The sequence below is a fragment of the Carassius auratus genome, chromosome 5, assembly GCF_003368295.1.
Source record: "Carassius auratus strain Wakin chromosome 5, ASM336829v1, whole genome shotgun sequence".
Lineage (NCBI taxonomy): Eukaryota > Metazoa > Chordata > Actinopteri > Cypriniformes > Cyprinidae > Carassius > Carassius auratus.
Genome location: NC_039247.1, coordinates 1,365,587 through 1,393,211, shown reverse-complemented (window position 1 = coordinate 1,393,211; position 27,625 = coordinate 1,365,587). Strand labels below are relative to the sequence as shown.

General features: G+C 33.5%; 2 protein-coding genes and 1 long non-coding RNA gene across 7 annotated transcripts; 2 read left to right on the top strand and 1 right to left on the bottom strand.

Moving 5' to 3' along the window:
- Window positions 1–251: 251 nt before the first annotated feature.
- Window positions 252–5,666, bottom strand: LOC113070271 (uncharacterized). 3 transcript variants are annotated; one of them, XM_026243508.1, is made up of 18 exons: window positions 5,602–5,666; window positions 5,441–5,506; window positions 5,225–5,366; window positions 5,042–5,146; window positions 4,170–4,244; window positions 4,009–4,065; window positions 3,770–3,853; window positions 3,567–3,659; window positions 3,134–3,229; window positions 2,964–3,056; window positions 2,789–2,869; window positions 2,128–2,226; window positions 1,742–1,885; window positions 1,525–1,644; window positions 1,302–1,382; window positions 1,089–1,175; window positions 872–967; window positions 252–732 (listed from the first exon to the last, which is right to left on the bottom strand). In XM_026243508.1, the coding sequence occupies exons 2-18, from the start codon at window positions 5,490–5,492 to the stop codon at window positions 663–665; spliced, it is 1,575 nt and encodes a 524-aa protein (XP_026099293.1). In that variant the 5' UTR covers window positions 5,493–5,506; window positions 5,602–5,666; the 3' UTR covers window positions 252–662. The 3 variants fall into 3 exon arrangements, with proteins under 3 accessions (XP_026099293.1, XP_026099308.1, XP_026099301.1); XM_026243523.1 differs by having other exon boundaries at window positions 5,441–5,526; window positions 5,602–5,641; XM_026243516.1 differs by lacking the exon at window positions 5,602–5,666 and having other exon boundaries at window positions 5,441–5,571.
- A 2,092-nt stretch (window positions 5,667–7,758) lies between these two features.
- On the top strand, window positions 7,759–21,096 carry LOC113070256 (homeobox protein cut-like 2). 3 transcript variants are annotated; one of them, XM_026243481.1, is made up of 11 exons: window positions 7,759–7,900; window positions 8,091–8,122; window positions 9,618–9,783; window positions 9,863–9,921; window positions 10,001–10,040; window positions 10,240–10,270; window positions 11,382–11,792; window positions 12,960–13,424; window positions 18,390–18,584; window positions 19,187–19,445; window positions 20,509–21,096. In XM_026243481.1, the coding sequence occupies exons 1-11, from the start codon at window positions 7,898–7,900 to the stop codon at window positions 20,687–20,689; spliced, it is 1,842 nt and encodes a 613-aa protein (XP_026099266.1). In that variant the 5' UTR covers window positions 7,759–7,897; the 3' UTR covers window positions 20,690–21,096. The 3 variants fall into 3 exon arrangements, with proteins under 3 accessions (XP_026099266.1, XP_026099282.1, XP_026099275.1); XM_026243490.1 differs by having other exon boundaries at window positions 7,760–7,900; window positions 18,390–18,578; window positions 20,509–21,095; XM_026243497.1 differs by lacking the exon at window positions 20,509–21,096 and having other exon boundaries at window positions 18,390–18,578; window positions 18,962–19,329.
- Window positions 21,097–21,384: 288 nt separating this feature from the next.
- LOC113068903 (uncharacterized) lies at window positions 21,385–23,332 on the top strand. The gene is made up of 2 exons (XR_003279628.1): window positions 21,385–21,750; window positions 23,095–23,332. It is a non-coding gene; the product is annotated as an uncharacterized LOC113068903 (long non-coding RNA).
- Window positions 23,333–27,625: the final 4,293 nt, after the last annotated feature.

Genomic DNA, 27,625 nt, shown 5'->3' with positions numbered 1-27,625 from the left:
GAAGCTCATGATTATGGAAAGGGGGCGTTACATTTCCGAGTGCTCGCGGTGATCGGCCAATCACAATGCACTGGATCAGTTGACCAATCAGAGCAGACTGCTCTTGTCAGGAGGAGGGGCTTTGTAGAAAACGACAGGTTTGAGAGAGAGGCGGGGCATAGAGGACCTACAATAATGTACAGTATTTGAACAATAATCTGTTTTTTCAAAATAATTATGTACAGTATATTTAACCGTGGCATGAGGTACTTTTTATCCCTGTTTGTACTAAACCCATCATCTGAAATGAAATCTTTTAGTTGTTTTCATCTTCCATTAATTAAATGTCATGCTCTCACACATTGCACAAACAAATATTTATTTAATTCGCACTTAAGTGTTAACACCTGAAAATAAATCTAGATGTTATTGATATCAAGATTTTAAGCTGTTTTTAATTTAATGTGTTAGGATGCTGGAGGACAAGAATGAAAAAAATGCATTGAATCATGATTTGGTGAAAACAAAGCATTACAGTGGCACATAATTACTAATGCAATGAACCTAGTATTCTTTCAGAGACAGGGACACAATAACAGCATGTTACTGTTCATGCATTTCTGGTATAATCCTGTTTATTGCCAGCAGCTGCAATCTTGGTCCTGTCTTCAAATATAGAGCGTTTACTCCAACAGCAAGTCCCAGATAACATGAAAAGATTTATCCATGTCATGGATCAACTTCTTGAAGGCTCTGAGGAAATAAATAATCTTGTCAACTGTAATTCATAATAAAAACTTGCAATATCAACTCATATTTATCTTCTAATTACACAAAGTGACGATCAATACGGCTTCTGTTCAAATGCATGAAATCAAAATAATAATCATACAAAAATGATGGATGGATCCTTTCATCGAAGCCATCTAAGAGATCAGTATACTGCTTCAGTTTCTCCAGGATCCGGCGAATGGCTTCAACAAAGTTCCTTTAGGATTCAAAAGCCGAAAAGAGAGATGAGTCACATATATAAAACAGGGATGGGAATTTGAGGAACATACATGTCTTTACATATTTCTATTTACAAATAAACAGATCTTTCCTCTTACTTTGGCGCGTCTTCAAGCTGCTTTCGAGAAAATACGTTACTTTTCAATAACTCGTTATTAGTGATGTTACTCAAATGAATCCATTTGCTGTAAAATAAACAATTTCTGAATTATTATGTGATTGTTATCCGTCTAACAGACAGTTTACAAGATTTCCAGACAGGAACTGGATATATATATAAAAACTAAAGAGGATAAAAGGGCATTTCTTACCTCTCTATTAGCTGGCTTTCAGTCTCATTTCTTGCTGTGAGAATAGGGTTCCAGAACTCTAGAAATACTCTCCTGATTACTCTGTAGCAAACAAACAATGGTTATGAAGAGTATAAATGCATAATATTCGCCTTCTAGATTAATTTATCAAAAACATACAACTTATTGTTACTGAACTGGTTCAAACTGATTGTCATTAAGGTTTTATACTTAATGGTTTTACCGCAAAGGCAGTAATAGTTGGATTTCCTTGCTATTCGTGATCTCCTTATCAGTGATAAAAGCAAGTGAAAACAAAATAAAAACAGGAAAGCTCTCAATAGTGCTGTGAGTGTCCCAACGTCTGTGACAGAAATGAACAAAACACAAAAAGTCTTAATAGTTTCATATTTACATAGTAGACAAATATAAACGTCTCAGACATGTTTTATGATTCTTACCTGGGTTTATCATTCCCTTCAAGAATAAGGGCTATTTTGTTAAATCTGAGAAGAAACCCGTTGATCTCAGAAATCCCAAAGCCGAGCTTCGTCAGTTTTTCATATACAGGAAGAGAGTAAATAACAGCGCTTTTGACCACAGCCCTGAGAAACATACAGTGTATGTATGTATATTTACCTTTAATCAGTCAATTAATATTGCTTTAGCTATTAACTTCTGCTAGCTGTTTATGAAAAATATCTTAGTTTTTTGTCATTCATCTGAAAACAACGAATGAACATTTTTTGAGACATGCAAATAAAATCTAAAGCATCAGACATGTGGTTACATATTCAGTGACTATAAATAATGCAATGTTTCACTTTCACTTAAAAATGTGATTTACCAGATGGACTGATTGAATCTGTCCAAACCAATAGTTGCATTTCCAAGCCGATAATATTCCTGAGATGCATAGAATTCACCAAAATAAAATTCAGTCACTCTGGAAAAGAAAAATGGAAAATGACAAGGCAATGCTCTACTTCTTGAAACAAAACACTGAACAATACAACTATAACACGGGCTACTACTGTATTTCGGTGAAAAGTGATTCTACTGAAAAAAAAAAGTGAAACTACTGTTTTAAGGAGTAAATACTCAGCAATGGCGTTGATTAATGGATCGGCACATGGTTTGTCTAAAAGCCTATTAAAATATCACACAGACAAACAAACGAGATAAAAAAACTTGATTTTCACTACAGGGGGACAAATTTTACTTCAAATGTTACTTTTTATTTCTAAAATACAGGAGCATCTAAATAAATAAATCCAAATAAATGTATTTCAGTAATTCAACTCAAATAAATTCAATGCACACAGACTGAAGTAGTTTAAGTTTTTGGTTCTTTAGGGTAAGCCACAAACATTCATTGCCAAAGAAGCTGGCTGTTCACAGAGTGCTGTATCCAAGCATGTTAACAGAAAGTTGAGTGGAAATAAAAAGTTTTAGTAGTCTGGAAAAATAGAAAGAGAGAGAGATAAAGAGAGAGAGAGAGACCTTACTTTAAAATACCCCTTGCAACAGGTTCTAAAAACAGATGTGCCTCACTTGGGTTCCTCAACCTGGTTAGCTCTGCCCATCGCCTGTAACACACAAAATTCAAGTATTTTCTTTAAAGCTCATTTTACTTCGTAATATCTCATACTGTATTTGTGTTGCACTGTATCACAGTCTTACTTCCTGGAATCCAAGTATTTTGCATGGAACGATGCTCTTTCAGTGTGTTCCAAAACTGTATCCCAGTAAAAAACTATTACTCCAGATGCAGTTCTAGGAAACAGAAAAAAAAGGTTATTTAGAGATGTCTTCTAAACAGATTACAATATTGAAGTTGACAAAGGTTTTACCGTAATGATATAAGGAAATCATTCTTCTCTTTTTGTCTTTCCAAAATGGAAATTTCAAAGGCTTTCCGTCTGATCTGATCCATAACCATCTGCATGCTTTGAACGAGATAATGATTGTTTAAAATTATACTTTAAAGTATGAAAATTCTATCATTAATTACTCACCCTCATGTCGTTCCAAACCCGTAAGACCTCCATGCATCTTTGGAACACAAATATATTAATTTGTATATTAATGAAATAATATATTAAGTTCTTTCGGGTGTGGAACGAAATAAGGGTTTGTAATTAATGACAGAATTTTAATATTTGGGTAAACTGTTCGTTTAAGAAATGCAATCTTTTTTTTTGTTATGTGCTTTTTAGTTCAATACTTTAATTTGGAGGAGAGTAATTGAGTATAATTGCAGCATGGCTTTAAAACTGCTCTTACTCATCATGAAGTTGATTAAAATTAATTTTTCCAATCTCTATAACCGTATCTACCCCAGCTTCAAGCATGTTCACCAGCTGGGATTTCACCACTCTGTAAGATACCAGAAAGTAAAAGAAAATTAAGTAAAGTTACATTATAAAAAGTATAGTCATAACAAACTGCATTAAACCAATCCAAATGAAGGTGTAGTGATGGCGTACGCCTTGGCCAGAAGGTGACTGAAGAACTGCATGGGTTTACTGTAGATTGGAGGAGCTCCTGGAAGATAGTTCGACTCCACTTCACTAATAAACAAGTCACATGAATTAATCAAGTTAAGACCGAAATCTGAGAGGTGGGTGCATGCATGGCAGATTGTAAGGCCATGATGTTCAATGCACAAACACATCTTTTGCAAAGCAACACCAGAGTTGTCTAATCTCAGTGAACACATGCTTACTTCCAGATGTCCACCACGGTCTCGTTCTTTAAGGTCTCACTGTAAATCTTTTTATATCTGTCAAAGAAAAACACATTCACGGGTCATGCATTAGTCATTAGTCAGAAGTAAACGAGATCCTTTAATGTCTTGAGAAGGTGGAAAGACAGTGACGCTCTTACGGAAAGAAAAACCCGTCAAAGACCTCCCGGATTGTTGCCCCAAATGTAACACCAGTCAGAAATGTAAAAAATCTCCTGTGAATCAAAGAACAGAAGGTGTAACATCTTGGTTAAGTCAAATCAAATCACCTTTATTTATATAGTGCTTTGCGTCAAAGCAACTGAACAACATTCATTAGGAAAACAAAACAGTGTGTCAATAATGCAAAAGATGGATTAAGATAGATTATGACACTGACTTTACAACATCAAGATTTCAAACATAATAAACACTTTATGGAATACATATACGTATACGTATGCACATACGTCTTCCAGTTCCCATCAGTCAGCAGAAGTGAGAAAAAAAGTTTTTATTATGTTTGAAATCTGGATATTTATCTCACAAAAATGCAATGATTTGCTACAGGGGGCCTTTGTTTTACCCCTGGAGGGATGTTTTATTACAGATGCACGCACTTTATTTCACGTCTTCTGAACACTTTTCAACAAACACCCGCTTACCCCCATAGAAAGGCTTTGAAGAGCAAGGACGATTTTTAATATAACTCTATTGGATTATTCTGAAAGAAGAAAGTCACATGCACCTAGGACGCTTCAACATTCACATTCACGCTAAACTGAATCAACACAAAACTGAATTAAGATGAATAATGACATTGCTGTCTATATAAACCTGCTTTACAGATCATTAATGAAGAATACTGCAACATTACTACTGGAATTTTTTTGTTTTTGTTTGTTTATTGCAGTCAATAAACACCAGTCAGTAATGCTAATGCTAATTGCTAATTGACTCGATTGCACCTTTTGCATCTTCAGTGTATTAATTGATTATACAGTAGCAGTATAATAATTGAGGACACACTTACTCTGCCGATATCACAGAATAATCCTGGCTCTCTCTAGCACTGTCAGTGGTGTTCAATTGTTTGGCAAATTCTCGTAAGGTTTTCATGTATCCTTGGACAGAAATCCTGCAAAAACACAGAAATAAAGTTATGATCAGCCAACGGCTAAACCAAACAATTCAGATAATCCATAGCTGGTCTGACCTTAATTTCTTGAACTGATAATCTCTCAGTAATTTCTCTGTAGTGTTTCTGAATTTCTCCACGATGTCTAAAAAGACTACAGTCCCAGTGTTGACAATCCGTTGACTCAATTCATCATTTGACGGTCTGGCACTCTGCACTCCTTCAAAACAGAGTCATTTAAATCACTTTAAATATCGGACCACAAACAAAAACAGGAAAGATGTTTTACTATACCACAGCAGCAGAGACACGCAGTTAAACTTATGATGGCCAAAACCTTTTTCATCTTTCCGTTTTATCCTGAAAGAGAAAACAGAGGTCTACACATGACATTAAAGATTCAGAAAACTACTATGTAATGAATGTTATTGACAACTGATGCGATAAACGCTTACTTTTTGATCCTGTGTGCATATGAAATGGAGTAAATGCTTGTGCATTTCAACAGTGAGCAGGGCAGAAGGGCGCGAGACTAAACAAACATTTATCTGTTAATATTTAAGAGTTTTGTCCATTGGTTACTACTGATGGGGTCAATTCAGATCAAGTCTGCCGCCTCAGCTTTTATGAAGCACTTTGCATACACTCATGAATCTTATGAAGAGTGATCGGAAGTCCGTCTTTGCCATTAAAATGAACTTAATGACTGTCGTTAACACAGGTGAAAGTGTAGATGAGGACAAGACTATTGAGTTAGAATAACTAGACTGGAAGCCTTAAAAGGAGGGTGGGTGGAACTCAATGGACATTGCAAAAAAGTAGCTTTAGAAATAAATTGGTATATAAAAATACAAATAAATAGCCTGTCTACTGAAATATTAAATGTATATTTAAAAAAAAAAAAAAAAAACGATACTCTAAACAGTATCAATCTTAATAAGTGAGTCATTGAGTCATTGATTCAATCGATTCGTTCAAATGGATGATTCATTCAGAAAAACGAATCAAGTGGCTGCCTTTATAAATGACTCACTGAATCATTGACTCACTCGATACATTTAAAAATGTGGATTAGTTCAGGAAACATCCAGAACAGTTCTCCGTGCTTTATTTTCGTTGGCAATATTACTGAGAATGTTTCTAAAATGTTATTAAATTTTTATTATATAAAAAAAAAAAAAAAAAAACTAATTTGAAAATAGAATAAATCACTAAATGTATAGGCTACAGCTAAAAAATAAATAAATAAATAAATAAATAAATAAAGAATGGCAAAGTGACAAAAATAATTTTAAAGCCTTATATCTGTTGTTTGATTAATTTGTAACTATTTGTCCTTCTAGCTACTTTCATGTGATTTTCTTACTGCTTTTCCTATTTTATATATATTTTTAATTGTCCTTGTTTATTATTATATTTATTCTTTATGAAAGTTCTGTTTTTGCCCTTCATTGTTCTAAAGATTGCAATAAAAAAAAGTTTTATTAGTTTATTAGCTTTTTATTGATGATTGAACAACAAATACATAAAAAATTGTACCAGCAAATACATAAAAATACAACAAATAAGAAAAGACAGAAAAGTGAAAAAAGAAAGTGAAGTGTGGCCAAGTATGGTGTCCCATACTCATCTATTACGCCCCGAACTCTATCTTCATTATGTCCCTTTCGTTCCCTAGACACGGGGCGTAATACCATCCAAGTGCCCACACACACACACACACACACACATTTTATTTTATTTCCCGTGAATATAATATTATGCTGTTGAGGTTAAGTTATATGAAGGTTTGGGTTCTGGGTCTTTCTTAATATTCCTCTGGCTGTGCTTCAAATCAATACTGTGTCCTGTGAGCTTCAGATCAATCATCAGCATCAATAAACCAATAGTGACAGTCAATATGTCATCTGTGACCCTCCTCATCCTCATTACAACAGCCGTTTCAGCTGGGCTTCAGATTTCATCATGAATTTTGCATGGGATCATAAACTGACTATTGGATATGAAAAATGTAATATAAAATATGAATTATGTTTGAAATGGAACACTACACACTATATAATAATAATAATAAAAGTGACAGTGCAACATCAAACGCTAGCAACAAACAACAGAATGTATCTGATTTTTGTAAATGTTTGTTGTTGCATACTATTTTTTTAAATCATCACATGACCTTATCACATGACCTCATACAGAGCATGAATATTAATATGCTATACCTGTGGCAAAAATCATAATGCTAATATATATATAATAATCGCACACGCAGTTTTATAAACATATGCAGTTGTTTTAGTATTACTGACATGTTAAACTATAGACGTAGTAGATAAAAGATTCATATTCTGAATCAGTTATTACTGAGTAATGTCTTTTTTACATGGTTTTTGTTTACTATAATGACACTGGCAGTAATTGTGCATTTATACATTAATGTGTCTCACAAAAGGTCATTGAGAGGTGAAACTGAAATAGTGAGCGTTTGCACACGCGTGCAGCTGAATGCATGTCTCCTCTCGACTGATTGATTGATGGATTGATTGATCGTGACTCCTCCCCCATCAGCTGCTGTCTATAGATCTATTGATGGATTGATGGAGCTCTTTGTTTGCAGGGATTGATTGTCTGGATGAATGCGGCTGTGTTGTCCCTCCTCTCTTCTCTTCTCTTCTCCTCGTCTCTGGTCTGATGTTAGTTTGCTGAAGCTCAGCGCTGCGTGGAAATACATTAGGATCAAGAGCACAACTGATGGTAAGAGCTGCTTCAGTTTCTCTCAGTCTCTTTGATTATAGAGTCACTGCACGGGTGTGTGATGAATAACATGTACAGTATTCGTATGGGGAAACGTGCTGCTCACAGCTTTACCTCGTAGTAAACCAGGTTTGTTTGCATGTTCAGTGGAGGTTTATCATCTTTCTATCTGCTTTCTTCATCTTTACAGGATCTGTGTGTGTTTCCTGCAGCATCACCACCGTAAGACTTTTATCATAAAGACTTTAGTCATGCTCAAACGTGAGAATTAATACCTAGAAATGTAAACATACTAAATATAAAAATTTATTTAATAAATAAGTAAGTAAATATTTCTGTAAATGCACTTAATATATTGCTATTACTTAATATATCTATATATACTAAGCATATTACTAAATGTAAATGTGCTAAATATACATAAATGTAAATGCTAATGTAAATGAACTAAATTATTTGCAAAATATTCTATAAAATATAAATTAACTAAATATATCGCTAAATATAAAATGTACTAAATATACTATTACTTGTAAATAAACAGAAATTAACAAAACGTACTACTGAATATAAATGAAATAAAGATATTTAAATGTAAATATACTAAATAATTACTGAAAATAAAAGTAAATTCTTATGTATAATACTAAATATAATTATAAATGTGCTAAATATACATAAATGAAATGTAAATAATTTTGAATGCAAATAAACTAAATTATTTGCTAAACATAAGATGTATAAAATATACTACTTAATATATTGCTAAATATAAAAATAAAAATGTGCTACAAAATGTACTAAATACTACTAAATATTAATGTAAATGTAATAAATATATTACTACTAAGCATATTAATAAATATAAATAAATATAAATGTACTAAATTTAAAAAAAAATTACTAAATATACATTTAAATATAAAATGTAAAAACATTTATTAAATGTACAAAATATACTATAATTTGTAAATAAACAGAAATTTACAAAATTACTACTGAAAATAAATGAAATAAATGCATTTAAATGTAAATATACTAAATATATTACCGAATATAAATGTAAATGCATATGTATAATACTAAATATTATTATAAATGTGCTAAATATACATAAATGAAATGTAAATGAAAGTTTGAATGCAAATAAACTAAATTATTAGCAAAATATAGGATATACAATTATACACTAAATATACTACTGAATATATTGCTAAATATCAAATGTAAAAATAAAATTGCATATCAATAAATATAAATGCAAATGTATACTACTGAATATAAATTAAATTAATGACTGTAAATGTAATAAATATATTATAACATATAAATATACCAAGCTTATTACTAAATATAAATGTGCTAAATATATATTAAATGTAAATATGAATGTAAATAAACTAAATGATTTGCAAATTATAAAGTGTACAAAATATACTACTAAATATAAATATAGCAAATGTATTGCAAAATACAGTATAATACTAATTTACTAAACACACAATTAAATATACATATAAAACGTAAACACTGAATATATTGCTAAATATCAAATGTACTAAATATATTTTAACATGAAAATAAATATAAATGTAAATGTAAGTATACTACTGAATATAAATTAAATAAATATGAATATAAATATACTACTAAATAATAATGCATTAAATCAAGATTGAAAAGGTTTTTTTTTTTTGTTCTTTGAACTGATTTGTAGCTCTGCTGATGTGGAGACGATGGTTGTGATGACACATAGTGACGTTCAGCATCTGAAACAGGAAGTGCTACGACTTCAGAGTCTGCTGCAGGAAGTCCAGAAGCGAGCAGCCAATCACGTCGCTCTGCTGCAACAGCAACTGGCCAATAAAGCACAGCACATAGAGGTAGAAATATACAGAGGTATTGATTATTAAAGGAACAGTTGACTCGTTTACTCACACTGACATCTCGTCCGTTCCTTAGAGACTCCAGACGAAGCTACAATCCCAGCAGGACTATGACAAGATCAAAACTGAGCTCAGGTATTACATAAATATATTCTCTCCTTGTGTAATATACAGTGATATAACATTACAAACGTCTCTTTATTATGACTTTCAGGACTCTTCGAGCACAGATGCAAACTACTGATGTCATGTCGGTAAGAGAAACACGATTTTCACTCACTTTTCTTCTTATTTACTGTATTTTATATTGCAGAAATATTAATAGTATGCAAGCATGCCATTCTGAACTCAGTCAGCTGAACTAAGGCGTTTGTTGGCAGCGCCACCTACTGATTAAAAATGATTGTCATTCACTTACAATAGTTATTTGACTGGTGTTTGATTCTCTCTCAGGTGTCTCTCAGGAGCGTTTCTGCTGATAACGGTGAGTGCTTCATTCAAATAATACATTATTTATTCTAATTTCAACTGTAAAAAAATTTGTGCCGATTTTTTTATTTTTTATTATTCATTCTAAATTATTCCATTTATTTTTGGTAAGTATTATTGTAAGTGTATTTATTTTAAAATGTATTCTAATTTTAATTTGTCAAATAAAATATCAGATTTTTTTTTTTTTTTTTTTTTTGTAGATTAAATGTTTGAATTATTCTAATTAATTTGAATTTATTTCAAATAAAATAATTCAGCTTTTTGGTAAGAGTTTATTTTTTTATAATTTATTCTTATTCAATTAGATTTTTAGTCTTTAATCTTGTTTTTATATTAAAATTATTTCTTCTAATTTATTCAAAATACAGCACTTTTCAGATTTCTGCTAGGTGTTTTTGTTTTGATTTGTTCTGATTTAAAAATGTATACAAATTTTATAAAATATATAGCGTTTTTAATAAGTGTTTTTGTGTTTAATTACAATGTATTTTTGGTAAGAATGTTATTTAATAATAATAAAATTTATAATAATAATAAAACATTTCACCCTTTTACTTATCTTATTTTGATTTTTTTATATTTTATTTTAAAACGCATTATAGTTTTACATTTTGGGAGAAAAAAACAAGTTAGTAAGTACGTCCAATTTATTTCAAATAATATATTTAAGATTTTTAAGTGTGTGTTTTATTGATGATTTATTGCATTATTATTTTTTCTAGTCTATTTAAAATAAGACAGTTTAGCTTTATAATTTATTTTAAATTATGTATTCACATTTTAATTTATTTTTAAAAATCTGATTTTACATTGTTTTTTTTCTTAATTCATTTTAAAATTATGTGCTTATTTAATTAAATTTTTATTTTCATGAACTCACAAACCCGAGTTTTGAGAAAGCCTGGTGTAAGTGTCACAACATAGAGTCTAAACCGGCATTAATAACACACAAAATCCACATAATACAGTCTAATCTACATTGAAAGAGAAAACAGAATGAAAATATATTTCTTTATTTTACAAAAGCACACTAAATGATGTGTATTAGCAATGCTGTTATGTTGCTGTATGTCTGATCTGTTGATACCTTTGCTCATTGGCAGATCTTGTGATCCAGACGGAAACAACAAAGTTTCATCACTCCATTGGGAAAGAAGAAGCACTGAATGAATCGTCCTCTTCTTCATCACCCTCATCTCCAAGCCTCCAGAGCTTCATTAAAGAAGAGACAGACTCCTGCAGAGATGTGGAGTCTGAGGATGGAGATGAGCTCGACACGGCTGGATTAGCTCAGCAGGTCAAAGAGGCTCTTCAGCGGCTGAACATCGGCCAGCGGGTGTTCGGTCACTATGTGCTCGGTCTCTCTCAGGGAACCGTCAGTGATATACTGGCCCGACCCAAACCCTGGAGCAAACTGACCAACAGAGGAAGAGAACCCTTCCTGAGAATGAAGCACTTCCTGTCAGACCAGCACAGCATCCGAACACTCAGACACATCCAGGAGAGACTGAGAGGTGAGAGGATGCATGGATGGATGGATGGATGGATGGATGGATGAAATGAGGAATAGATGGATGGAAGGAAAAAGGATGGATGGATGGATGGATGGATGGATGGAAAGGTAAATGGAAGGATGGATGGATGGATGGATGGATAGGTGGATGAATGGATGGAAAGGTAAATGGAATGATGGAAAGATGTTAGATGGATGAATGGAAGGATGGATAGATGATGGATGGATGGAGGGAAGGGAAGATGTTAGATGAATGAATGGAAGGATGGATGGATGGATGGAGGATGGATGGATGGAAGGAAAGATGAATGGGAGGATGGATGGATGGAATGACAAATGAAATGATGGAAAGATGTTAGATGGATAAATGGAAGGATGGATGGCTGATGGATGGATGAAGGGAAGGAAAGATGTTAGATGGATTAATGGATGGATTAATGGATGATGGATGGAGGGAAGGGAAGATGTTAGATGGATGAATGGAATGATAGAAGAAATGAGGAATGGATGGATGGAAGGAAAAATGTAAGGATGGATGGATGGATGGATGGATGGATGGAAGGAAGGAAGGAAGGAAGGAAGGGTGGATGGATGGATGGATAGGTGGATGGATGGATGGTAAGATAAGATAAATGGAATGATGGAAAGATGTTAGATGGATGAATGGAAGGATAGATAGATGATGGATGGATGGAGGGAAGGGAAGATGTTAGATGAATGAATGGAAGGATGGATGGAAAGGTAAATGGAAGGATGGATGGATGGATGGAAAGATGAATGGGAGGATGGATGGATGGAATGACAAATGGAATGATGGAAAGATGTTAGATGGATAAATGGATGTATGGATGGAAGGAAGGATTGATAGATGAAGAAATGGATAAATGGAATTGTGATGCAATATTGATATTCATGTATAGAACTTTAATAATGTACTTCTTTTAAACAGTTTCTTTAAAAACAGATAATATCTTAGACTCAATATCTCCTGTAGTTATATTTCTCAGGTAAATTCCTCATTTTCAAGATAGTTTAGTTATTTGGAAAAAATGTTTTCTTTCTTGCTTGCTTTCTTGTACCAAAATAGTTTGATGTAGTTTTTTTTTTACTTACCAAATAGAAAAATACAAATGTAGTCTTGTCAACTAGTTTGTTCTTGTCTGTGAAGGCGTCTTCGTCCCGTGGGTTGGTGCTGCAGACGTGAGCTCAGACGACGTGATCAGGAACATCCTGCAGCAGGCCAAACACGAGATGCATACGACGAACGACTCGAGTGAAGCAGCGCTCCAGGAAGAAGAAGAAGAAGAAGAAGAAGAGGATGATGGGACACTGGAGCCTAGCGTTCAGTCCCCGGCTGATTTTGTCCAAAGCATCATCCAGAAGGTCAAATGTGACCTGGATGAAGATACTGACCCCTCCGTTTCTCCGTCCTCCGTGAGCCGCTCGTCCCAGACACTTCCTGTGGATCCGGATCAGAGAACGCAGGTCTTTAACGGGTCAAAGGTGAAGACGGAGCCGCGTCAGAGACCTCGCTCCTGTCCCATCAGCAGCAGCTGTGAGCTTCAGTCTCTGGATCTGGACACCTTCAGCATCACGCAGAGGGTCAAAGAAGCTCTCACCGTCAACAACATCGGTTTGTGTTCATGCATATAAAGCAAATGAGGACCTGAGATCAGACTTCAATGATTCCTCGGATCATAACCGATCTAATGCATCGTTTTCATCTGCTGGAGCAGAACAGAAGTGAAAAAATCCCACAGATAAAAGCAGGAACCTAAACCGTATCTAGAGACCAGAAGCAGTGTTGTTATTGTTATCTAAAAATACTAGTTTTAAAAATCAGTATTTTCAGCCATTTGAAATAAACCTTCAATCAAGTATAAATATTAAAGATTTTTTTTTTTTTTAAGTTTGCATTTTGATTTTAATTTTAAAGTTCTAGTAAGTTAGCTTTTTTTTTTTTGAATGTCTATATATTTTATTTATTTATCTCAGTTTTAGTTCAACTTAATTGCGTTGCAAGGCAACTTTTTTATATTTTATATTATTTCATCTTTTTTTTTTCAAGTCATGATTTTTTTTTTTTTAAATCACGACTTGAAATAAAATTATTTTACTGAAATAAATAAATTTAAGTAAAATTAAAATAGACATATAAATAAATTAGAGCTATATAGATATAAAGCTAATAAATTAAAGCTAAATAAATATTACAATATATTTTTTTATAAAATAAACAAACAAAATTACTATAAAAATAAAGGCTAATTTAAAGAGTAGGTCATATGGTATTTTAAAGTGTCCTAATATTATGTTTAAATGCATCTTATCTTAGAAAACATTGTAGTTTTCTCAGAATATACATTAAATATTAGAGTACGCTCTTCTGTGTCCACCGCTCCACAAGGATGCACTGTTTTCTTTCAAATCATATCTTTTCAAATATCTTTATTAATCATGCACTTTTTTGATTAACAACTTTGCAGATTGTTTTCATTTTAGCAGAGGTGTCAAGTAACGAAGTACAAATACTTCGTTACTGTACTTAAGTAGAAATTTGGGGTATCTATACTTTACTTGAGTAATTATTTTTCAGCCGACTTTTTACTTCTACTCCTTACATTTTCACGCAAGTATCTGTACTTTCTACTCCTTACATTTAAAAAAATAGCTTCGTTACTGCTATTTCATACCGGATTGTTATCGTTCAGAGAGAGAGAAAGAAAAAAACCCTATCCAGATAAATCGCGCCATCAGGATGGATGAGAAGTATACACATATACCATTCCGACACCCTATTGGTCCATACGCGATCCATCACACCTGCACATGACACAAGTCACATCACACTGCATAGACAGTTTTGGGTTCGTTTATCAAAAAATATATTTCTTAAAAGTAGGTTGGAACCAGTAGTATCCGATCGCCTCAGAGTCAGTCCGCTTAAATTTCAAATGAAACCGGCGTCAGTCCGGTCTCCTCCCGTCTTTCAGCGCGCTCTTCAATCCGCCGACCACGGTGGAGCAGCGCAAGCTCAAACAGAGACAGAGGACACAAGGTGTGTGTTTACCGATAGATTGTTAGAATATCTGTATCTGTGAAGTTCTTTGTCATAAATACAGTTTGCAAAAGGTCACGATCAGTCGGTTTCTCATCTAGTGTAAAGTTTTCGCTTGTCACCGCTAATCACGAAACAGCTGTTTCCTTACACTTATTTAAATATACTTCATTTAATCATACGTACATACACTACTGTGCAAAAGTCTTAGGCAGTATTTTCACTTAAAAGAATGGTGTTCGGCCAGTTATTTATATATTTTGCTGTAGAGTGTCACTGTCAGTATAAAATATCAGTTTACAATTCCAAACATTCATTTTGCCATCGTCAAACTGCTTGTGCATTCAAAATCGCACTAGATTATTATTAAAATTAATGGCAAACTACTGTCCTACTGACACATTGCAGCAAAAGATATAAATAACTGGCTTAAAACCCTTTTTTGGGGTGAAAACACTATTCTTTCTTTTCCATAAGACTTTTGCACAGTACTGTATTTTAAAAACGAGATTGTTGCTACTTTATAAAGAATGAGCATACAGTAATTCACAGAACTGATTTAAGACAGTGACAGACAGCACTCATCTTAACTAAATATCAGAGTGAGTGACAGAGATACAGTAGAAACATTATGTGTACTTTTGTATTAAATAATGACCCAGATTGTGAAATACATTTATTAGCCTTAGATTAAGGGAAGCACAACTTGGGAAATGAGAGCATCCAAGGTGAAAGCTATGGATTTATTTTAAATATTTGTAATGTTCTTTAATGTTATCCATAGTTTTTTTTGTAGTTCTTTTTTTTTTTTTTAAGTATCGGTTCAGGCACGTTGAGGCGCCAGTACCATTTTAAAAGTATCGAAAAGGCACTGGACCCTACTTAAAAGTTATTATTTATTTCTCACTACTGGCTCATTTGCCAAATGGGTGCTTTCTCTTCGTCCTCCACAAATTAAGCTACTGTAGGTAGTTGGGTAGTGAGACGTTTTAATAAATTATCGTTTGCGATTAATGACGCAAATGACAATGTTGTGATATCTAGGCTATAGAGCATCACAGTCCCACCCACAGCTGGTGCCGGAACTAAAAATTCAATGCAATTTCTGCATTGACATTTGGGGTATAAGCCATTAAAACGTAACCATAGATGGTAGACTTAAAACCAGCTACGGCTGTACTAAGCAACAGTATATGCTCATATAAACGTAAAAAGATCATGGGGGCACTAACCTTGTTTTGATCTAAATGCCTTTTATTCGCTATGTCTTGGCTAAGTACTTCATTACCCACAATCCTGAACAATCCCACAATCCCACAGTGATGCATCTGATTGGTGGAGCTCGTATAACCGTCTGGTTAAACCCCTCGAAGGTCCGTGAAGACTGAAGATCATTAATAAAAAAATAAAATAAAATAAAAACCTGTATTGCGTTTTTGCACGGTAGACTTATCAGTGCAATCATGATCTCCTTGGCTGCCATTGAGAGTTTTGCAGGGAGGTTGGTAACTTTAGTTAGCATTATCGTCCACTTTAGCTAGGCTACTGTAGCCTCCATATGAAATGAGTCATATCAAGCATTTTATAATGCCACTGTCAAAACAATATTTAGCCTAGACATACCTTTTTGTGCATTTACTGAACATTTGTGTAATGGCAACGACATGTGTTGACAACTGAGCAGTGATTGCAGTCAGATACAAAGCACTGCACCATTGCTGACGTTATCGTTAACCACTTTCACACACGCACACAATATAAAATACACGATGATAAAATAAAAATCAATACACAATACATATATAAAACACTATTTATTTACACGATTAATACTGAAAGAACTGCTATTACTGCACATTCACTATATAAAATAAAATTCACTGGAGGAAAAAGTTCGCGCGAGCGGCCGTCATCAGATTTGGATGTCGCTCAAAAGGCTCGTTGCCTCGTTCGCAGTTGTGGCTTCAGTCGAATTCAATGGGGCGCGGTGGTTTATGGGATGAGTAGTTCCTGCGCTCGAAATGAAAATATGTACACAGTCTTGTACCTTTGACTTTTTTTGGATTTTGTCTTAATTTTTTCACTTGAAATGATATGTTATATGCTTATGAGTTCAGCCGTAGCTGGTTATCCTCACACATGCTCTAAAACTCTTTAGATACGGATTTTTCCGAAAGTGAATGGGAGAAATGAATGGGAAATTTACTTCCGGCACCAGAGCTCTCTCGGGCTGTGGGTGGGACTGTGAAGCTCTATATCAACTTTGTAACTCGTTACCCTCCGAACACTGGACATAGCAGACGTATGTACCGAATACAAGAAGCTATCAATCAAGAAGGTATCAGGATTATGAGTTATTTTTCATTTTTAGTTTTTGAATAATCACTTAGATTAATCATTCATTTTGACAGCACTATAATGTTTATTGTAAATAGTCAACCACACAAGAGTAATTGTTTCTTAGCCTGCACCAATGTTCTTGTCCATTCCCCTCGCAGATTCCTGCAGCTAAGCTTGGATGTACATAAACATTCCATTCAAGGTTATTGATGACATGCCTCTGAAGTTTGACTTTTTGCACCATAACAATACTTATTGGCAACTAGTCATCATATCTCTAGCTCTTTAATGTATTTGCATTGTACTAAAATGAGTTCATTTTCAATGGGCATATATGTGGCTGAAACAGGTAGCCTAGTGCCTCCCAAATTTTTCAACATGAACATTTTAATATAACATTATAGTCATTATGGCCTTTAGAAAATTTTTTTTTTGAGGAGGTGGGGTAGTGTACAATAGGCCCCTGTGGCACGGCCCAAGCTTTTTTTCTTAATGGCATTTTTTTTCCTTACATTACTTTTACTTTTATACTTTAAGTAGTTTTTTAAACCAGTACTTTTACACTTTTACTTGAGTAAAAAGCTTGAGTTGATACTTCAACTTCTGCAAAAGTCTTTTTAAACCCTAGTATCTATACTTCTACTTGAGTAATGAATGCCAATACTTTTGACACCACTGCATTTTAGGATAGCTACCTTATAAACTGCAAAAGAGATATTTTTTTTTTCCAAAAACCTACTTGCCTTGCTCTTTAAAATATTAAAATACTTTCACTTAATGGATATGATCTATCTAAAGAAAATAGTCTGAAAAAATATAATATAAATCTTAATTCTACTTGTAATGTACCAAAAAATTTACATTTACATTAAAAAATAAAATTACATTTATCAATTCATTTAAAGAACGTAAAAGTAAATCCTGATCCGCCAAAGTATTTCTTTTAATTCAGTATGACTGAATAATAATCGTTTGGAGACTAAATGGTAAACAATGAGATTAAAGTTTACTAAGAAAGTCCCTTTTGGTAAATTATTAACTATGAAATTATATTTCTAATATTATATTTTTGAAGAAAATTGTTAGAAAAAAATATAATCCCCATCAATGGGCATGAAATGTACCATTTGACGTATAATCTGAATGTTTAAGTGTATTTGTGTTTAATAGTGCCGCTCTTGATTGCTGTTGTTCTGGCAGGTCAGCGCGTGTTCGGCGAAGAGGTTTTGGGTCTAACACAAAGCTCTGTGTCTGAACTGCTGTCGCACCCCAAACCCTGGACTAAACTCAGTCTGAAGGGGAAGGAGAACTTCATTCGGATGCATCTGTGGCTCCAAGACCCTCAAAACATCCAGAAGCTCAACGCTATGAAGAAGAAGGACCAGAGAGGTCAATGTGTGTTTGATTTACTCGTCCAGATTTGGAGAAATGTAGCATTGTATCACTTCCTCGCCAATGGATGTGAATGGGTGCCGTCAGAATGAGAGACTGATAAAAACATCCCAAAAATCCACAGTACATCAGTGAACATCTGGAGAAGAAGAAACATGTAACAAATCCAGCGTTAAGAAGATTTTAGAGAGTCTATGATCCATAATAACACTTCCTCCGGTGAAAGATCTCTCACATGTGTTTAAACGCTGCTTGATCTGTGCAGATTTCTCTCCTGATTCAGACCAGAACACTTTTTCACTGGAGGAAGTGTTATTATGGATTATAGACTCCCTAAAACTTCTCAACGCTGGATTTTTTTCATCTTTTGTCTTCTCCAGATGTTCACTGATGGACTGGAGTGCTGTGGATTATTGTGATGTTTTTATCAGACTCTCATTCTGACGGCACCCATTCACTGCAGAGCATCCACTGATGAGACACTGATGCAGTGTTACATTTCTCCAAACCTGATGAAGAAGCACACTCGGGTGACCTGAGGGTGAGGATATCTCCTACACATCTTTGGTGCACTGTTTCTTTAAACGTCGTCTGTTCTTTCGCAGCTCGTCTCAAACGTGCTCTGATGGGATCAGACTGTGAGTCACACAGGACGTTAGACGCCAGAGGACGCTGGGTTTGTGATCATTGGGGACGGTGTGAGGTGGTGAAGAGGCCGCGTGTCATCTTTAGCGCTCAGGAGAGAGAAGCACTGATAGCGGTGTATCAGACAGAGCCGTATCCGTCTCCACACACCATCGAGAGACTCGCAGCACAGCTAGACCTGCACTCCAGCACCGTCAGCAACTGGTTCTACAACTACAGGTCCGTATCAATGACCACGAGATGAGGAAAAGATAAGAATTAAATGAAAATAAATTAAAATAAATAAATGTGAAATAAAAGTGCATTTTGGGAAGCAATGTGCACAGTTTTCAACATTTCTGTCGATGGATGTTTACAGTATTTCACCAGAATACGTTAGACATAATAAAAGTTTGAAAATTTAAGGATTTATACCACAAATATAAATGTTTTTGCAACATGCAGTGCAGACAAAATAATTATTAAACCTATAACTATCAAATATTGCTTTTTTACATGACAGTACAATTACTAATTAATTTACTTTCATGATTTTCATGATTTTTATTTCATGATTGGTTAAAACAATAATATTCTAATATATATTCTAATAAGATAATTATTATGATTTTAAATAATCAATATTTTTATTCCCTATATAATCTAAGGTGTGTATGTATGGTACAGTGTGTATATACAAACAATATAAAATCTAATAAAATATAAAACATTCATATAGACAAGTAATAAAAATTGTTATATATATATATATATATATATATATATATATATATATATATATATATATATATATATATATATATATATAAGATGCATGCACCATATTATTTGAAATTATATATTTAATGTATAAATATTTCACATTTGTCTCTCTCTCTCTCTCACACACACACACACACACATATATATATAAAATATAAAAAATATATGCAATTAAATATTTAATATAAAATATAGGAAAATATATTAAATTAATATACTGAGAAATTAAACATGATAAAAAATAATTATAAAATAAACAATCAATATAAAACACTAAAAATGATAATTAACCAAGAACGTGATTCAAGGGTTTTAGCTCATAATAATGTTTGGGGATCTTAGATCTAGATAAACTAAAACAAAACCCTGTTTTTGGTGAAAAAAATAAAAACACAATAAATGAAGGTTAAGGAAAATAATGTATATTGTATGTACTTGAGCAAGTAAAGATATCAAATGGATGTTTTATAAGCTCTTTAAACTCACACAAAAGAATAAATGTAATTCTCTCTGTGAACAGGTCCAGAAGCAGACGAGATGGCGTTTCAGAACCGGTACAAACCAGAACATTTCAGAATCCGGTCGGTTCTGGTCCGGTTTCAGCCAGTTCAGTCCGAATCAAACCGGAGCCCAGTGACGGACAGATGGAGGAGGACACAGATCACGTCTTCACCAGTGTGAAGAGAGAGAAAGAGCTGTGAGATCAACACAGACAGATCTCAGGAACTCTAAATCTGAACACTACACCCTTTCAGTCTGTCTTTTTTTTTTTTTTTTTTTTAAGCATGATTCATTTACGATTCAATGAAAAAGTAAGCACTGTTTGGCCAGATTTTTTTTTTTTTTTTTTTAGTATGACTGATGAATAATTGCTGGTTGTATATATGTTTGATATCTACTTATGTACGCTCATTTAAATTCAGTTTGGTTTGGAGACTAAATGGTTAACAATGAAAGTTTGCTAATAAATGTGAGTCTCTTTTGGCGACTGATGGTGAAGTTTTTTATTAAAATAATCTACAATATGCTGCCAGTGATTTAACTCAAGACCTAAAAACAAAACAAAATGTTTACATAAATGTAAACTTAAGTGAATGGAAATATCAGCCCAATTATTATAATAATATAACAATTATTAGAAATTATTATAAATCTTACAAAAAATATTTGAAAATTCTGAAAGTTGTTTAAAAGAACACTGCATTTAATTTAAATCTATTCAAAATAACAAATACATATAAACTAATTGTTAATAATCACTATACTAATAAAAATTTTATAATTTACATTTACAATTCTGTTTCTAACCAAACTTTTTTTTTTTATTAAATGTAAATTTCTTATTGTTTATTAATTTTATTATTTATTTATTTTTTACAATTAATACGCGAACAACATTAGAAAACGAACATTGCCAGGGGGTTACAAACAATTTAAACAAATATATAAAATAATTACCAACAATCGATAAATTCTACATAATTAATTAAAACAAACTGAGAACAGCTACGAATAAACACCAACGAACAAACAAACAAAAAAGATCTCCCAAACTCCGCTAAAGCCAAAACAAACCGTCGTCGCGTGACGCGCTCGTGCGTGCTTACGTCATGACAGCAGCGCAGCTGAGAGGGAGCGTCACGGCGGCGTAGACGGGTTACTGTATGGTTACTGTTTACATTCCCTTCACCGTCTCTTTTCTGCTTTTACCCCGATTTTACCACAACAGCGCGCGTCTCCTGCATCTAACCGCCTGAAGCAGGTGATTGACCGACGCTTGCATACTCTTTATTTACGTGTTTTTCTTTAACAACAACAACAACAAACATAAACAACATCTAATGACTGACATTAGTGTTTAACATCTAATAAACCACACAGGAGCGCTTTAATCAATGCACAGCTGTTAGTTCTCGCAGCAGGTCGAGTTTAATAACTGTCAACCCGAGAATGATGCTGTTAAACCACATTTCTACTGCATCTATCTAGACATCCCAATTGTTTACTGCCTTGTTAGTTATCCACACTAAGCTGACAGCTCACTACTTGCACACTAGGTAGGCAGTTCACTAGGTTTGAATGCACAACAGTTGTGTTATAACCTGATTTTGGTCATTTACACTGTTGCACAATAGACTTGAAGGATTGAGCTGTTGAAAAGCATGATAACATATCTGTCATTATACGTGGTTTGTGAAAACAAACAGATATTGTCAGTTAGCTTTTTGTTTTCATGAACTTTTCTTTGATTAGTTTACATTCCCATCAACATGAATAGGTGTGGATCAATGTGTGTGTGTGCTTTAACAGTAACAGTAACAAATATCCAAACATCCTTAAATCAAGATACATTTACCGGAGATGCAAAGTTAACATATGAAGTCAGAATTAAAAAAAATTATGCTGAAAGCAAGATCAAATAACTTTCAATGTGAAATGAAAACTAGTTTTCTCTTTGAATTACGAATTAAATTTACCATCATAAAACATGCAGAAACTGTTAAAAATGTGTGACCCTGGAGCACAAAACCTGTCTATTTCTCGAAATTGAGTCTTATACATCATCTGAAAGCTGAATAAACTATCTTTTCATTGATGTATTGTTTTTAGGAGGACAATATTTGAAAATCTGGAATCTGAGGGAGCAAAAAAATCTAAATATTGAGAAAATCATCTTTAAAGTTGTTCAAATGAATTCTTAGCAATGCATATTACTAATCAAACATTAAGTTTTGATATATTTATGGTAGGAAACTTACTAAATATCTTCATGTAACATGATCTTTACTTAATATCCTAATGATTTTTGGCATAAAAGAAAAAACTATAATTTTGACTCGTACAATGTATTTTTGGCTATTGCTACAAATATACCCCAGAGACTTAAGACTGATTTTATGCTCCAGGGTCACATATGTAATATATTATTTTTAATTATTTTTTATTTATTTTTTTCCTCATGTAGTCTGTGAGACAGCATGCAATGCAACGATAAATAAATCTGAAGTATGCTACACTGTCACATGAGATCTGATTATGCTGCATGCTTGCTTCATTTGGTTTTTAATGTTTAACTCTGTCCTTTTTATCCTCTCCTCTCTTGCAGACTCTTTCTTTCTTTGAGCATCTTCTGGACACACAGAGACCGATACAGATCCAGATTCAGATCCTGCTGTAGACCTTCACTATAACATATTGGAATGTGTGCATGTTAGTGCATGTGTGTTACAGACGAAGACTTGCGGTTTCTTGAGTTAACATGCTCTTTCTGCGTAGCTGAGGATTCATATGTATTGTTTTCTGATGCATTAACACACAATGAAATTAAAATGACATTGATGAGACATATGATCTAATTTTGTGGTTGTTTGGGCATTGGAAACTAATGATTTCACACATTGTTGTTTTATTTTTCTAAAGATAAGGTAATGTTGCAGTTATTAGGTCTCTGTGATCGGCGAGACCTTACATGACGTCTGTAAAATCATTCATACATCTCTATCCAGGTGCTTTGTAGACTGTAATCAGTGAATCTCATGAATTCTGTCGAGGTCAGAGAGAGATATTTTATTTTAAAATTAATATAAATATTTATATTGTTATACTATGGTATTTTTATATTTAAATGGTAAAGTCATTTACCATTTAAATTAATTTCTAAGTGCAGATTTAAATGGAACATAATTGTGTATTTTATTTTATATAACTGTTATTTCATTTCATTTAGATGCTAGATGATAATATTTAGAGTTTTAATTATATTTAAGTTTATTATTTGTTGTGGAATTTTACTTGTTTTTGTTTTATTATTATTACTAAATGAAACGTTTTTATATTTAATTTTATTTCAGTCAACTTTACCTCATGCCATAAAAATAATCTTAATGGTAGTGAAATAAATCTTTTAATGGAAAACAATAATAATCTTGTGGTTTTCTCATCTAGTGTTGATCCACACGATCAATAGCTTCAGTCTCATCTGTATTGATCTGCTCGGAAACGATCTGCATGATTCAGCAATTGATTATGAAAGGTTTCATTGATTATGTCAGTGGATATCACCCGTTCAGTCCTGTTTTAATAGCATCAGCCAATTTATTACAAAAATAGAATCCCAGAATGGATTGAAGCATGGTAAATGGTCGTCGACCGAGATGTTTTTGTTCTGACAGCCGATGCCGATATATTTGGAAGCAGCGGACCGTTAACCGATATAAAGCCGATATTATTTTTTTAAAGTTATTTTTATTAATTTTAAGAAATTTTAAATTGATTAAAAAGTAAATGTGTAAAAGAAACATGCTTATACTTTAGATGACAGTATTTACACAAATAAATAAATATTTAATACAAATATAAGTAAAAAGGAAGTAAACCCTGTAACCAACAGGGCACTCTGTTTTCTGGGAAGTTTGTGTGCATTGGGAAGCATATTTTTCAAATAAAGCCAGGGTATTATAAAAGTATTATAATGTTTGCCTTTCTATTACTAATATAAAAGCAATCGTTATAATTCGTTCGGTATACATTAATTCCTTTGTTTAGCCATTCTATCCGTATTAGACAGGACTGTTAACGACGGCGACGAACAAGAGAGAGAGTGCACTGTGTGCTGCTCTCTATGCCGTCAAAATAAAAGTCCCGCTTTGAACACATCGCACAAACAGAATAATGTATCGGCCGATATAAAAAATAAAAAATAGCCAGATATCGGCCGATATATCGGTTGAGCACTAATGGTAAAGCGTGTCAAACTGAGTGAAACTATGATTATATTCACAGGTTTGGTCTCTCTCAGGTCGGTGGGTGTGTTGGCCATCTGTGATCCTCTCTGGTCGCCCGAAAGTTTTTTTCCATGTAATGTAGAGCCCTGGCATTTCTGCGATCGGAACGGAATCACGGGATTCAGTCATAAAAGTGTACTTTACTGTTTAACACAAGACGTCATGGGATAGTATAGTAATGTGTACGAATATTAATAGCAATAATTCAATTTATTAAAGCTAATACTAATAAATAATTAAAAGAATACAACACACATATTATTCATGTCATGTTGCACTGTTTGGCCACAAAACGAAAGGATTGTTCAAACTGAATTTGATTACAGTTTAATTAATCTTGTTGTTAAAGTTAAAATTTTATGCAATCATAAGATTACTACCATTTTTGATTAAATCACATTTCTATTAAATCATATAACAGGAAACTCAATCAATTGATGCAATTTTGACGCTGTTTGATGTGTAGTGAGTGACAGATCGCATATAAACGCCTCAGTTCAAACGGTAACGCGATCATAGTTTTAATGCGAAATAAACATGACTTAACATCAGTGTTTCAACCGTGTTTCAAAAGGTCATGTAGCATCAGCGTCCACAGAGAAGAGCATTTCACCGAATATTAAACTATATTGTCTATATATTTTACTTTATCTGTTAGTGATGTCTTTGTTATTTAATGTATGTTTAAATAAAAAATAAAAGTTATGACAGCCACTGCGTATATTTTATATATTATAGAAATGTATATAATGCATATATTATAGAAATGTTATCATTTTAGGGGGTAATTTAATTTAACTAAATTACGTGCAATTTACGTTTTCATACTTTTTTTTTTTAAGTTGAGGGTTTTATATTTAAAAATAAATATAAGTTTGGGCTTTGTTGATTTTAACTCTCTAGAAATGTTAAAGGGCCCCCTGTAGTTTATAGTATGAGCTGATGTAGATTTTTATCTCTAATTTAAATTATTGAAAGAAAGAGCGATTTGTTCAGTAAACCACTATTTAATAAAAAAAAATCAATTTTATGTTTAGTTTCTCCCCGCTGCGTGACGTAAAAAACCGAGGTATGTACAAACCCTCTTGTTTGTGAACCTGGAGCACAAAACAAGTCTTGTAAATAAAAAAAAAAAAAAAAGATTTATGGATCATCTGAAAGCTGAATAAATAATCTTTCCATTAATGGAAAATTGGAAAATCTGGAATTGAACTACTGGTTTCGTCTGGTCAGAGGAGAACTGGCCCCCCAACTGAGTCTGGTTTCTCCCAAGGTTTTTTTCTCCATTCTGTCACCGATGGAGTTTCGGTTCCTTGCCGCTGTCGCCTCTGGCTTGCTTAGTTGGGGTCACTTCATCTACAGCGATATCGTTGACTTGATTGCAAATTAAAACAGACACTATTTCAACTGAACAGAGATGACATCAATGAATTCAATGATGAACTGCCTTTAACTATCATTTTGCATTATTGAGACACTGTTTTCCAAATGAATGTTGTTCAGAGCTTTGGCGCAATGTATTTTGTTTAAAGCACTATATAAATAAAGGTGATTGATTGAATGTAAGATTTGTTAGGAGGACAAAAGGGTGAAAAAAAAAACTAAAACCTAAATATTGAGGACATCACCTTTAAAGTTGTCCAAATGAAGTTCTTAGCAATGCATATTGCATATGCATAATCAGAAATTAAGTTTTAAAACAATGGATGAAAAGTTTAGAGCCCTACTGATGATTTAGCCTAGAGTGTGTGTCCACCTTTGTGTGTGGGTCCATGTACATGCTGAATCGACAGGTAAGAAAAAGCCTCAAGTCCAAATATTCATTTATCACCAATTAACTGTTTGAAAAACACTTCCTGTTTCGATGTCCAGATCTGAATTCAAAAAAATCTCAAACATGCTCCGAAGTGCCGATAGTCAACCGAGTCGCGAACATGCTCCGAAGTCCCGATCCGAATCAACCGAGTCGCGAACATGCTCCGAAGTGCCGATCCGAATCAACCGAGTCGCGAACAGGCTCCGAAGTGCCGATCCGAATCAACCGAGTCGCGAACATGCTCCGAAGTGCCGATCTGAATCAACCGAGTCGCGAACATGCTCCGAAGTCCCGATCTGAATCAACCGAGTCGCGAACATGCTCCGAAGTGCCGATCTGAATCAACCGAGTCGAGAACAACCACAACTGATTCTGAGCAGCTATATTGTTTGGTGGAAGAATACTGTTTTTATTAATATCATTACACTTTATTTGCTCTGTTTTATTTTGTGAAACCTTACTACATATATGGAATAAACGTTTTATAACAGCGCCTAACAACGCCCCTTAGCTGTTATAAATTCACCGTAAACCACAGACTCTTGACGCTGCTATACATATATATATATATATACATTATATATTTTATATAAGTAAACAACAATATCCCAAGTTTATTAAACATTTTTTATTGAGACTATAAAAACTAATTCTGCACCATGTACAGGCTGAATCGACAGGTAAAAAAAAAATAAGCCTCAAGTTTAAATATTCATTTATCACCAATTAACTGTTTGACAAACACTTCCTGCTTCGATGTCCAGATCTGGGGCCTGTTCTTCGTACGTCGCTTATTACATCCGAGATCAAATGACACATTCAAGATGATATCATCGTGCTATGATCCGGCTAATTGGGTTCTTCGAACACACCAGTTGTGTATGATTAGTATCGCTGGATTGAGTTATCTGAAATAATTGCGCGTTCATGTGTTGTCTTTAAAGGGGATATGTATCGATCCTCGAAACCATGATCAGCAGTGCAGCGATTGGTTTTTTTTTTTTTTTTGCAAGAAAAAAAACTTGTAAAAATATACA

What these genes read in the sequence shown, in the direction of transcription:
- LOC113070271 (XM_026243508.1), bottom strand. Translation starts at nt 5,492, where the DNA reads ATGAAAAAGGTTTTGGCCATCATAAGTTTAACTGCGTGTCTCTGCTGC. An exon ending in TGCGTGTCTCTGCTGCTGTG is followed by an intron (nt 5,367 to 5,440) that starts GTATAGTAAAAC and finishes TCTGTTTTGAAG; the next exon opens with GAGTGCAGAGTGCCAGACCG. An exon ending in GAAAGCCAGCTAATAGAGAG is followed by an intron (nt 1,176 to 1,301) that starts GTAAGAAATGCC and finishes TTTATTTTACAG; the next exon opens with CAAATGGATTCATTTGAGTA.
- LOC113070256 (XM_026243481.1), top strand. An exon ending in AAGATCAAAACTGAGCTCAG is followed by an intron (nt 9,922 to 10,000) that starts GTATTACATAAA and finishes TATGACTTTCAG; the next exon opens with GACTCTTCGAGCACAGATGC. An exon ending in TCTCACCGTCAACAACATCG is followed by an intron (nt 13,425 to 18,389) that starts GTTTGTGTTCAT and finishes TTGTTCTGGCAG; the next exon opens with GTCAGCGCGTGTTCGGCGAA.